This window comes from Oncorhynchus gorbuscha, unplaced genomic scaffold (genome assembly GCF_021184085.1).
Source record: "Oncorhynchus gorbuscha isolate QuinsamMale2020 ecotype Even-year unplaced genomic scaffold, OgorEven_v1.0 Un_scaffold_370, whole genome shotgun sequence".
Lineage (NCBI taxonomy): Eukaryota > Metazoa > Chordata > Actinopteri > Salmoniformes > Salmonidae > Oncorhynchus > Oncorhynchus gorbuscha.
In genome coordinates, this window is record NW_025745222.1 from 895,442 (window position 1) to 907,941 (window position 12,500).

The following is a 12,500-nucleotide window of genomic DNA, read 5'->3' on the forward strand; positions in this document are numbered from 1 at the left end:
CTCTGTCTCTGTCTCTCTGTCTCTCTCTCTCTCTCTCTCTCTCTCTCTCTCTCTCTCTCTCTCTCTCTCTCTCTCTCTCTCTCTCTGCTGCAGCGAGGGTAAACTTCCACTGTGTGACCTTTGACCCCTGTGGAGACCAGGAAGTGCCAACGCAGTGCGACCCCGGGCTGACCCCTGCGGGACAGAACTCCAACCGGAGCGTCGGGGAGAAGCCCGTCTGTAACACCGGGAGGACTGGTTCTGGAGTGAGCTGGTTGCTGTGTGACACGGAGACGGAGACGGACACGCCTGCTCTCCGTGGCAACGCCTCGCTGTCAGGTGGGCGGGGACTTCAGTTGGACGATCGACAGTTTAGACGGACCATTCATTGATCATACATCGATTGATTAACAGTTGATATTAAATAGTAGCTCGGTTTCCATCAAATTGCCAATATGTAAAGATCAGCTTGAAGAAAATATGCATTTGGTGTTTCCACCAAACGGGATGTTGAGGATAAACAAAACTGAGTGATGACATAGGACACGTAAAAACATATATTTTTTTTTGGGGGGGGGCTTTCACCGAATAACAATCTGAAGTTCAATGTGTTTCCATCGCATTTTCAACCCTAACAATAATTTTTGGTCACAAAAAAACTGCTGCCTTAAATAACAAAATGTGCCTGCCGTGGTCTTGGCACCTGCGCTCTCGGCCAACAACAGATGCAGTATGGGTAGGCTAGTCTACACGATGAGATTATAAATAACCAAATGTTCCTACTGTGGTCTTGACACCTGGTCTTGGCACCTGCGCTCTCGGCCGACAACAGATGCAGTATGGGTAGGCTAGTCTACACGATGAGATTATAAATGATAAGAGAGAGAGAATATTTATTTTGTGGAACGACACGCCAAGCATCATCATGTCTCTCAGTATGGGTAGGCTAGTCTACACGATGAGATTATAAATGATAAGAGAGAGAGAATATTTATTTTGTGGAACGACACGCCAAGCATCATCATGTCTCTCAGTATGGGTAGGCTAGTCTACACGATGAGATTATAAATGATAAGAGAGAGAGAATATTTATTCTGTGGAACGACACGCCAAGCATCATCATGTCTCTCAGTATGGGTAGGCTAGTCTACACGATGAGATTATAAATGATAAGAGAGAGAGAATATTTATTTTGTGGAACGACACGCCAAGCATCATCATGTCTCTCAGTATGGGTAGGCTAGTCTACACGATGAGATTATAAATGATAAGAGAGAGAGAATATTTATTTTGTGGAACGACACGCCAAGCATCATCATCATCATCATCATCATCATCATCATCATCATCATCATCATCATCATCATCATCATCATGTCTCTCGAGTCTCTGTGAAGTTCATCATGACATATTTCTGATGGGAAGCGTCGTAGTGGGAGGACGTCACAACAAAATGAACAAACGCATTATTCATTTTACTGACTGGCCCCACCGTGTCAAACAGCCGACCAGTTAAAGATCCCACCGTGTCAAACAGTTAAAGACCCCACCGTGTCAAACAGTTAAAGATCCCACCGTGTCAAACAGTTAAAGACCCCACCGTGTCAAACAGCCGACCAGTTAAAGATCCCACCGTGTCAAACAGCCGACCAGTTAAAGATCCCACTGTGTCAAACAGCCGACCAGTTAAAGATCCCACCGTGTCAAACAGTTAAAGATCCCACCGTGTCAAACAGCCGACCAGTTAAAGATCCCACCGTGTCAAACAGTTAGAGACCCCACCGTGTCAAACAGTTAAAGATCCCACCGTGTCAAACAGTTAAAGATCCCACCGTGTCAACCAGTTAAAGACCCCACCGTGTCAAACAGTTAAAGATCCCACCGTGTCAAACAGCCGACCAGTTAAAGATCCCACCGTGTCAAACAGCCGACCAGTTAAAGATCCCACCGTGTCAAACAGCCGACCAGTTAAAGATCCCACCGTGTCAAACAGCCGACCAGTTAAAGATCCCACCGTGTCAAACAGCCGACCAGTTAAAGATCCCACCGTGTCAACCAGTTAAAGATCCCACCATGTCGAACAGTTAAAGACCCCACCGTGTCAACCAGTTAAAGATCCCACCATGTCGACCAGTTAAAGACCCCACCGTGTCCTCTCCTCCTCTTCTCTCCACTCTCCTTGCCTCCCCTCCTCCTCTTCTCTCCTCTCTCCTTGCCTCCCCTCCTCCTCTTCTCTCCTCTCTCCTTGCCTCCTCTTCTCTCCTCTCTCCTTGCCTCCCCTCCTTCTCCTCTTCTCTCCTCTCTCCTTGCCTCCCCTTCCCCTCTTTTCCTCTTCTCTTTACTCCTCGTCTCCCCTCCTCCTTTCCTCCTCTCTTCTTTCCTCTCTCCTTGCCTTCCCTTCTCCTCCTTTCACCTCTCCTCCCCTCCATCTCTCCAGGGAGGAGGGTGTCGCTATCAGTGTTGTCTGAAGGAGGGAACGCGACTTTGTACGGCTTACTGACAGAGGAGCAGAAGGAGGGGGAGGTAGAGGGGGAGGAAGAGGGGGAGGAACAAGGACAAGGATTCATCTACTGCTGTTTTCAAACCCCGCCTCTTTCCATACCAACCAATCACAGCCAGTGTCTCCTTCATCTCCACACCCAAGGAACCAATGAGACAGCTGTAAAGTCTGACCTGCCCTGGACACGGCCACCTAGAAGTGAGTAGAGTTGGATCCCATGTGGCTCAGTTGGTAGGTGGAGCATAATGATACACTTGGATTAGCGATCACAGAAGAAAGTTATTTTGTTTCTGGCCATTTGAGCCTGAGCTGTGCTAACAGAAGTGCAAAAGGGGTTTTCTAATGATCAATTAGCCTTTTTTTAAATGATAAACTTGGATTAGCTAACACAACGTGCCATTGGAACACAGGAGTGATGGTTGCTGATAATGGGCCTCTGTACGCCTATGTAGATATTCCATAACCTATGTAGATATTCTATAACCTATGTAGATATTCTATAACCTATGTAGATATTCTATAACCTATGTAGATATTCTATAACCTATGTAGATATTCCATAACCTATGTAGATATTCCATAACCTATGTAGATATTCCATAACCTATGTAGATATTCCATAACCTATGTAGATATTCCATAACCTATGTAGATATTCTATACCCTATGTAGATATTCTATACCCTATGTAGATATTATATACCCTATGTAGATATTCTATAACCTATGTAGATATTCTATACCCTATGTAGATATTCTATAACCTATGTAGATAACCTATGTAGATATTCTATAACCTATGTAGATATTCTATAACCTATGTAGATATTCTATAACCTATGTAGATATTCTATAACCTATGTAGATATTCTATAACCTATGTAGATATTCTATACCCTATGTAGATATTCTATAAACTATGTAGATATTCTATAACCTATGTAGATATTCTATAACCTATGTAGATATTCTATAACCTATGTAGATATTCTATAACCTATGTAGATATTCTATAACCTATGTAGATATTCTATAACCTATGTAGATATTCTATAACCTATGTAGATATTCCATAACCTATGTAGATATTCTATAGCCTATGTAGATATTCTATAGCCTATGTAGATATTCTATAGCCTATGTAGATATTCTATACCCTATGTAGATATTCTATAGCCTATGTAGATATTCCATAACCTATGTAGATATTCTATACCCTATGTAGATATTCTATACCCTATGTAGATATTCTATAGCCTATGTAGATATTCTATAACCTATGTAGATATTCTATAACCTATGTAGATATTCTATAACCTATGTAGATATTCTATAACCTATGTAGATATTCTATAACCTATGTAGATATTCTATAACCTATGTAGATATTCTATAACCTATGTAGATATTCTATAACCTATGTAGATATTCCATAACCTATGTAGATATTCTATAGCCTATGTAGATATTCTATAACCTATGTAGATATTCTATAACCTATGTAGATATTCTATAACCTATGTAGATATTCTATAGCCTATGTAGATATTCTATAGCCTATGTAGATATTCTATACCCTATGTAGATATTCTATACCCTATGTAGATATTCTATACCCTATGTAGATATTCCATTAAAACTCAGCCGTTTCCAGCGACAACAGTCATTTACATCATTAACAATGTCGACACTGATCTGATCAATTTGATGTTATTTTTAATGGACGAAAAATGTGTTTTTCTTTCAAAAACAAGGACATTTCTAAGTGACCCCTAAAACCTTTGAACGTTTGTTCTTCACTGGTTGTGTCATGTATTGTCATGTATTGTCATGTCTTGTCCCTGTGCTTTCTCTTCTCTTCATTTCCCCCTGCTGGTCGTTTTAGGTTACTTTCTCTCTCTCTATCTCTCTCTCTCTCTCTATCGTTCCGTTCCTGCTCCCAGCTGTTCCTCATTCTCCTAACGACCTCGTTTACTCTCTCACACCTGTCCCCTATTTTGCCCTCTGATTAAGTCTCTATTTCTCTCTCTGTTTCTGCTTCTGTCCTTGTCGGATTCTTGTTTGCTTTGCCCTTGTTCCGTCCTGTCGTATTCTGCCTCTTCATCAGATGCTGCGTGTGAGCAGGTGTCTCTATCCTCTACGGCCCGCGCCTACCCGAAGGGACCTGCAGTCTGTTGCCGCTAGCCCTGCAATTCTCCTCTACAACTAGAAGGGGGACTCTCCTGTAAAGATAGAGGATTTATGTTTTCCCTGTTTGGACATCTCCTGTAAAGATTGAGGATTTATGTTTTCCCTGTTTGGACATTAAAAGACTCTGTTTCTGTTAAATCGCTTTTGGGTCCTCACTCACCTGCATAACAGGTTTCCCTTTTCTCGTGGCAACAGGTCACACATCTTACTGCTGTGATGTCACACTGTGGAATTTCACCCAGTAGATATGGGAGTTTATCAAAAATTGGATTTGTTTTATAATTCTTTGTGGGTCTGTGTAATCTGAGGGAAATATATGTCTCTAATATGGTCATACATTGGGCAGGAGGTTAGGAAGTGCAGCTCAGTTTCCACCTCGTTTTGTGGGCAGTGTTGCACATAGCCTGTCTTCTCTTGAGAGCCATGTCTGCCTACGGCGGCCTTTCTCAATAGCAAGGCTATGCTCACTGAGTCTGTACATAGTCAAAGCTTTCCTTAAGTTTGGGTCAGTCACAGTGGTCAGGTATTCTGCTACTGTGTACTCTCTGTTTAGGGACAAATAACGTTCTAGTTTGCTCTGTTTTTTTGTTAAATCTTTCCAATCTGTCAAGTAATTATCTTTTTGTTTTCTCATGATTTGGTTGGGTGTAATTGTGCTGCTGTCCTGGGGCTCCGTTCACAAACACAAACACAAATCATGAGAAAAGGACCAGCTTGCTTAGGGGACTCTTCTCCAGGTTCATCTCTCTGTAGGTGATGGCTTTGTTATGGAAGGTTTGTGAATCGCTTCCTTTTAGGTGGTTACAGAATTTAACGGCTCTTTTCTGGATTTTGATAATTAGTGGGTATCGGCCTAATTCTGCTCTGCATACATTATTTGGTGTTCTACGTTGTACACAGAGGATATTTTTTCTCCCTCCCCCTTTCTCCACCCCCTCTCTCGCTCTCTTTTTCTCCTCCCCCACTCTCTCCTCCCCCTCAACCCCTCTCTCTCCTCTCTCTCTCTTTCTCTCCTCCCCCCCTCTCCCCCTCTCTCTCCTCTCTCTCTCTGTCTCTTTCTCCTCCCCTCTCTCTTTCTCCTCCCCCTCTCTCTCTCTCTTCCCCCTCCTCCTCCCCTCTCCCCCTTTCCCCCTCTCTCTCTCCCCCTCCTCCTCCCCTCTCCCCCTTTCCCTCTCTCTCTCCTCCCCCTCCTCCTCCCCCTCTCTCTCTCTCTCTCTCCCCTCCTCCTCCCCTCTCCCCCTTTCCCCCTCTCTCCTCCCCTCTCTCTCTCTCTCCTCCCCTCTCCTCCCCTCCTCTCTCTCCTCTCCTCTCTCTCTCTCTCTCTCTCTCTCTCTCTCTCTCTCTCTCTCTCTCTCTCTCTCTCTCTCTCTCTCTCTCTCTCTCTCTCTCTCTCTCTCTCTCTCCTCTCTCTCTCTCTCTCCTCCCTCTCTCTCTCCCTCTCTCCTCTCTCTCCCTCCCTTCTCTCTCTTTCTCCTCCCCCTCTCTCTCCCCCTCTCTCTAGGTGAGTGGTTGTGTGTCTTCAGGGTGACGTGGTTGGTCCTGGTGGTTGTGGTCATGTTGACCGTTCTCACCACGGTCCTGGGTCTGATCTACTGGAGGACTCGCTGCTGTCGAAGTGAGTCACACACACACACAGTCTCGTATAACTAACCTTGTGGACACACACACACACACACACACACACACACACACACACACACACACACACACACACACACACACACACACACACACACACACACACACACACACACACACACACACACACACACACACACACACACACAGTCTCGTATAACTAACCTTGTGGGGACACACAGACACACACACACACACACTCAGTCTTGTATAACTAACCTTGTGGACACACACACACACACACACACACACACACACACACACACACACACACACACAGTCTTGTATAACTAACCTTGTGGACACACAGACACACACACACACACACACACACACACACACACACACACACACACACACACACAGTCTTGTATAACTAACCTTGTGGGGACACACACACATCTTAAACAAATGAAAAAGTCTATGTACATGGGTTGAAATTAAATTATTTCCCTCTCCCTCTTCTCCTTTCTCCCCCATTCCCCTCTCCTACCCCTCCCTCTTCTCCTTTCTCCCCCATTCCCCTCTCCTACCCCTCCCTCTTCTCTTTTCTCCCCCATTCCCCTCTCCTACCCCTCCCTCTTCTCTTTTCTCCCCCATTCCCCTCTCCTACCCCTCCCTCTTCTCCTTTCTCCCCCATTCCCCTCTCCTACCCCTCCCTCTTCTCCTTTCTCCACCATTCCCCTCTCCTACCCCTCCCTCTTCTCCTTTCTCCCCCATTCCCCTCTCCTACCCCTCCCTCTTCTCCTTTCTCCCCCTTCTCTACCTTCCCCTTTCTCTCTCCTACCCCTCCCTCTTCTCCTTTCTCCCCCTTCTCTACCTTCCCCTTTCTCTCTCCTACCCCTCCCTCTTCTCCTTTCTCCCCCTTCTCTACCTTCCCCTTTCTCTCTCCTACCCCTCCCTCTTCTCCTTTCTCCCCCTTCTCTACCTTCCCCTTTCTCTCTCCTACCCCTCCCTCTTCTCCTTTCTCCCCCTTCTCTACCTTCCCCTCTCCCTCTCCTACCCCTCCCTCTTCTCCTTTCTCCCCCTTCTCTACCTTCCCCTCTCCCTCTCCTACCCCCTCCCTCTTCTCCTTTCTCCCCCTTCTCTACCTTCCCTTTCTCTCTCCTACCCCTCCCTCTTCTCTTTTCTCCCCCATTCCCCTCTCCTACCCCTCCCTCTTCTCTTTTCTCCCCCATTCCCCTCTCCTACCCCTCCCTCTTCTCCTTTCTCCCCCATTCCCCTCTCCTACCCCTCCCTCTTCTCCTTTCTCCCCCATTCCCTCTCCTACCCCTCCCTCTTCTCCTTTCTCCCCATTCCCCTCTCCTACCCCTCCCTCTTCTCCTTTCTCCCCCTTCTCTACCTTCCCCTTTCTCTCTCCTACCCCTCCCTCTTCTCCTTTCTCCCCCTTCTCTACCTTCCCCTTTCTCTCTCCTACCCCTCCCTCTTCTCCTTTCTCCCCCTTCTCTACCTTCCCCTCTCTCTCTCCTACCCCTCCCTCTTCTCCTTTCTCCCCCTTCTCTACCTTCCCCTCTCCCTCTCCTACCCCTCACTCTTCTCCTTTCTCCCCCTTCTCTACCTTCCCCTTTCTCTCTCCTACCCCTCCCTCTTCTCCTTTCTCCCCCTTCTCTACCTTCCCCTTTCTCTCTCCTACCCCTCCCTCTTCTCCTTTCTCCCCCTTCTCTACCTTCCCTCTCCCTCTCCTACCCCTCCCTCTTCTCCTTTCTCCCCCTTCTCTACCTTCCCCTCTCCCTCTCCTACCCCTCCCTCTTCTCCTTTCTCCCCCTTCTCTACCTTCCCCTTTCTCTCTCCTACCCCTCCCTCTTCTCCTTTCTCCCCCTTCTCTACCTTCCCCTTTCTCTCTCCTACCCCTCCCTCTTCTCTTTTCTCCCCTTTCTCTCTCCTACCCCTCTCCCTCTCCTACCCCTCCCTCTTCTCCTTTCTCCCCCTTCTCTACCTTCCCCTCTCCCTCTCCTACCCCTCCCTCTTCTCCTTTCTCCCCCTTCTCTACCTTCCCCTTTCTCTCTCCTACCCCTACCTCTTCTCTTTTCTCCCCTTTCTCTCTCCTACCCCTCTCCCCTCTCCCTCTCCTACCCCTCCCTCTTCTCCTTTCTCCCCCTTCTCTACCTTCCCCTCTCCCTCTCCTACCCCTCCCTCTTCTCCTTTCTCCCCCTTCTCTACCTTCCCCTTTCTCTCTCCTACCCCTCCCTCTTCTCCTTTCTCCCCCTTCTCTACCTTCCCCTCTCCCTCTCCTACCCCTCCCTCTCCTCCTTTCTCCCCCCTTCTCTACCTTCCCCTCTCCCTCTCCTACCCCTCCCTCTTCTCCTTTCTCCCCCTTCCCCTTTCTCTCTCCTACCCCTCCCTCTTCTCCTTTCTCCCCCTTCTCTACCTTCCCCTTTCTCTCTCCTACCCCTCCCTCTTCTCCTTTCTCCCCCTTCTCTGCCTTCCCCCTTCTCTCTCCTACCCCTCCCTCTTCTCCCTCCCCCTTCTCTGCCTTCCCCTTCCCCTCTCCTACCCCTCCCTCTTCTCCTTTCTCCCCCCTTCTTTGCCTTCCCCTTCCCCTCTCATACCCCTCCCTCTCCTCCTTTTCTCCCCCCTCCCAGAGGAGCCCAGAGTGTATCCAGCCAGTGTGTTCCAGACCAGAGGATTCAACATGGACCTCCCTGATGTCTCTGTCTCACTACATCACTCCTCAGGTACCTCTCTCTCCCCCCTCCCAGAGGAGCCCAGAGTGTATCCAGCCAGTGTGTTCCAGACCAGAGGATTCAACATGGACCTCCCTGATGTCTCTGTCTCACTACATCACTCCTCAGGTACCTCTCTCTCTCCCCCTCTCTCCCCCTCTCTCTCTCCCTATCTCTCTCTCTCTCCCTCTCCAACAGCAGAAAACAGAATAGCCTGCATCCCAAATGGCATCCTACCCTATGGTCACTGCACTATATAGGGAACAGAGCCCTATGGTCACAACACTATATAGGGAACAGAGCCCTATGGTCTCTGCACTATATAGGGTATAGAGCCCTATGGTCACTGCACTATATAGGGAATAGAGCCCTATGGTCACTGCACTATATAGGGAATAGAGCCCTATGGTCACTGCACTATATAGGGAATAGAGCCCTATGGTCACTGCACTATATAGGGAATAGAGCCCTATGGTCTCTGCACTATATAGGGAATAGAGCCCTATGGTCACTGCACTATATAGGGAATAGAGCCCTATGGTCACAACACTATATAGGGAATAGAGCCCTATGGTCACTGCACTATATAGGGAATAGAGCCCTATGGTCACTGCACTATATAGGGAACAGAGCCCTATGGTCACTGCACTATATAGGGAACAGAGCCCTATGGTCACTGCACTATATAGGGAATAGAGCCCTATGGTCTCTGCACTATATAGGGAATAGAGCCCTATGGTCACTGCACTATATAGGGAATAGAGCCCTATGGTCACTGCACTATATAGAGAATAGAGCCCTATGGTCTCTGCACTATATAGGGAATAGAGCCCTATGGTCACTGCACTATATAGAGAATAGAGCCCTATGGTCTCTGCACTATATAGGGAATAGAGCCCTATGGTCTCTGCACTATATAGGGAATAGAGCCCTATGGTCACAACACTATATAGGGAATAGAGCCCTATGGTCACAACACTATATAGGGAATAGAGCCCTATGGTCACTGCACTATATAGGGAACAGAGCCCTATGGTCACTGTACTATATAGGGAATAGAGCCCTATGGTCACTGTACTATATAGGGAACAGAGCCCTGTGTTCTAAAGTAGATCACTAAGGGAAGAGGGAGCCATTTGGGATGCAGTATAGTAGACGTACCTTCCTGTCTCATAGACTGACGCTGTGATCTCCTTCCATAGAGCTGCTGCTCAGGACGACATACTGGACAGGTGCGTGCGTGCGTGCGTGCGTGCGTGTACAGTGTTGGGAAGTAGTGAACTCGTCATGTTTATACATTTTGCAGTATCTCGGTGGTAGTTGAACTAAATTCACATCTAGGTAGTGTTTTCAGTAGTTTACTACTGTTTAACCGTGTAGCGATGTAGCTAACTACTGGAACTACACACTACTGTTTTACCATGTAGCTAACTACTGAAGCTACAAACTACTGTATAACCATGTAGCGGTGTAGCTAACTACTGGAACTACACACTACTGTTTTACCATGTAGCGGTGTAGCTAACTACTGGAACTACACACTACTGTTTACCATGTAGCGGTGTAGCTAACTACTGGAACTACACACTACTGTTTTACCATGTAGCGGTGTAGCTAACTACTGGAACTACACACTACTGTTTTACCATGTAGCGGTGAAGCTAACTACTGGAACTACACACTACTGTTTTACCATGTAGCGGTGTAGCTAACTACTGGAGCTACAAACTACTGTTTTACCATGTAGCGGTGAAGCTAACTACTGGAGCAACACACTACTGTTTTACCATGTAGCTAACTACTGGAACTACACACTACTGTTTTACCATGTAGCTAACTACTGGAACTACACACTACTGTTTTACCATGTAGCTAACTACTGGAACTACACACTACTGTTTTATCATGTAGCTAACTACTGGAACTACACACTACTGTTTAACCATGTAGCTAACTACTGGACCTACACACTACTGTTTTACCATGTAGCGGTGTGGCTAGACACAGGCACTACACGTCTCTGTTCAGTAGCGGGGCTAGAGACAGACACTACACTTGTCCATTCAGTAGCGGGGCTAGAGACAGGCACTACACTTCTCTGTTCAGTAGTGGGGCTAGAGACAGGCACTACACTTCTCTGTTCAGTAGTGGGGCTAGAGACAGGCACTACACTTCTCTGTTCAGTAGTGGGGCTAGAGACAGGCACTACACTTCTCTGTTCAGTAGTGGGGCTAGAGACAGGCACTACACTTCTCTGTTCAGTAGTGGGGCTAGAGACAGGCACTACACTTCTCTGTTCAGTAGTGGGGCTAGAGACAGGCACTACACTTCTCCGTTCAGTAGTGGGGCTAGAGACGGGCACTACACTTCTCCGTTCAGTAGTGGGGCTAGAGACAGGCACTACACTTCTCTGTTCAGTAGTGGGGCTAGAGACAGGCACTACACTTCTCCATTCAGTAGTGGGGCTAGAGACAGGCACTACACTTCTCCGTTCAGTAGTGGGGCTAGAGACAGGCACTACACGTCTCCGTTTAGTAGTGGGGCTAGAGACAGGCACTACACTTCTCTGTTCAGTAGTGGGGCTAGAGACAGGCACTACACTTCTCCATTCAGTAGTGGGGCTAGAGACAGGCACTACACTTCTCCGTTCAGTAGTGGGGCTAGAGACAGGCACTACACTTCTCTGTTCAGTAGTGGGGCTAGAGACAGGCACTACACTTCTCCGTTCAGTAGTGGGGCTAGAGACAGGCACTACACTTCTCTGTTCAGTAGTGGGGCTAGAGACAGGCACTACACTTCTCCGTTCAGTAGTGGGGCTAGAGACAGGCACTACACTTCTCCGTTCAGTAGTGGGGCTAGAGACAGGCACTACACTTCTCTGTTCAGTAGTGGGGCTAGAGACAGGCACTACACTTCTCCGTTCAGTAGTGGGGCTAGAGACAGGCACTACACTTCTCCGTTCAGTAGTGGGGCTAGAGACAGGCACTACACTTCTCTGTTCAGTAGTGGGGCTAGAGACAGGCACTACACTTCTCCGTTCAGTAGTGGGGCTAGAGACAGGCACTACACTTCTCTGTTCAGTAGTGGGGCTAGAGACAGGCACTACACTTCTCCGTTCAGTAGTGGGGCTAGAGACAGGCACTACACTTCTCTGTTCAGTAGTGGGGCTAGAGACAGGCACTACACTTCTCTGTTCAGTAGTGGGGCTAGAGACAGGCACTACACTTCTCTGTTCAGTAGTGGGGCTAGAGACAGGCACTACACTTCTCTGTTCAGTAGTGGGGCTAGAGACAGGCACTACACTTCTCTGTTCAGTAGTGGGGCTAGAGACAGGCACTACACTTCTCCGTTCAGTAGTGGGGCTAGAGACAGGCACTACACTTCTCTGTTCAGTAGTATTTTGTGTGTGTGTGTGTGTGTGTGTGTGTGTGTGTGTGTGTGTGTGTGTGTGTGTGTGTGTGTGTGTGTGTGTGTGTGTGTGTGTGTGTGTGTGTGTGTGTGTGTGTGTGTGTTAGTAGTAATGTTATGTT

At 47.6% G+C, this 12,500-nt stretch overlaps 1 protein-coding gene across 1 annotated transcript in view; it reads left to right on the forward strand.

Moving 5' to 3' along the window:
- LOC124017999 overlaps positions 1-12,500 on the forward strand; it is an 18,875-nt gene that overhangs the window by 1,640 nt on the left and 4,735 nt on the right. Inside the window, exons 2-5 of the mRNA XM_046333253.1 lie at positions 94-318; positions 2,417-2,677; positions 6,171-6,284; positions 8,890-9,099. Of these exons, the coding sequence (XP_046189209.1) occupies positions 94-318; positions 2,417-2,677; positions 6,171-6,284; positions 8,890-9,099 (810 nt within the window). The remainder of the gene's footprint in view (positions 1-93; positions 319-2,416; positions 2,678-6,170; positions 6,285-8,889; positions 9,100-12,500) is intronic.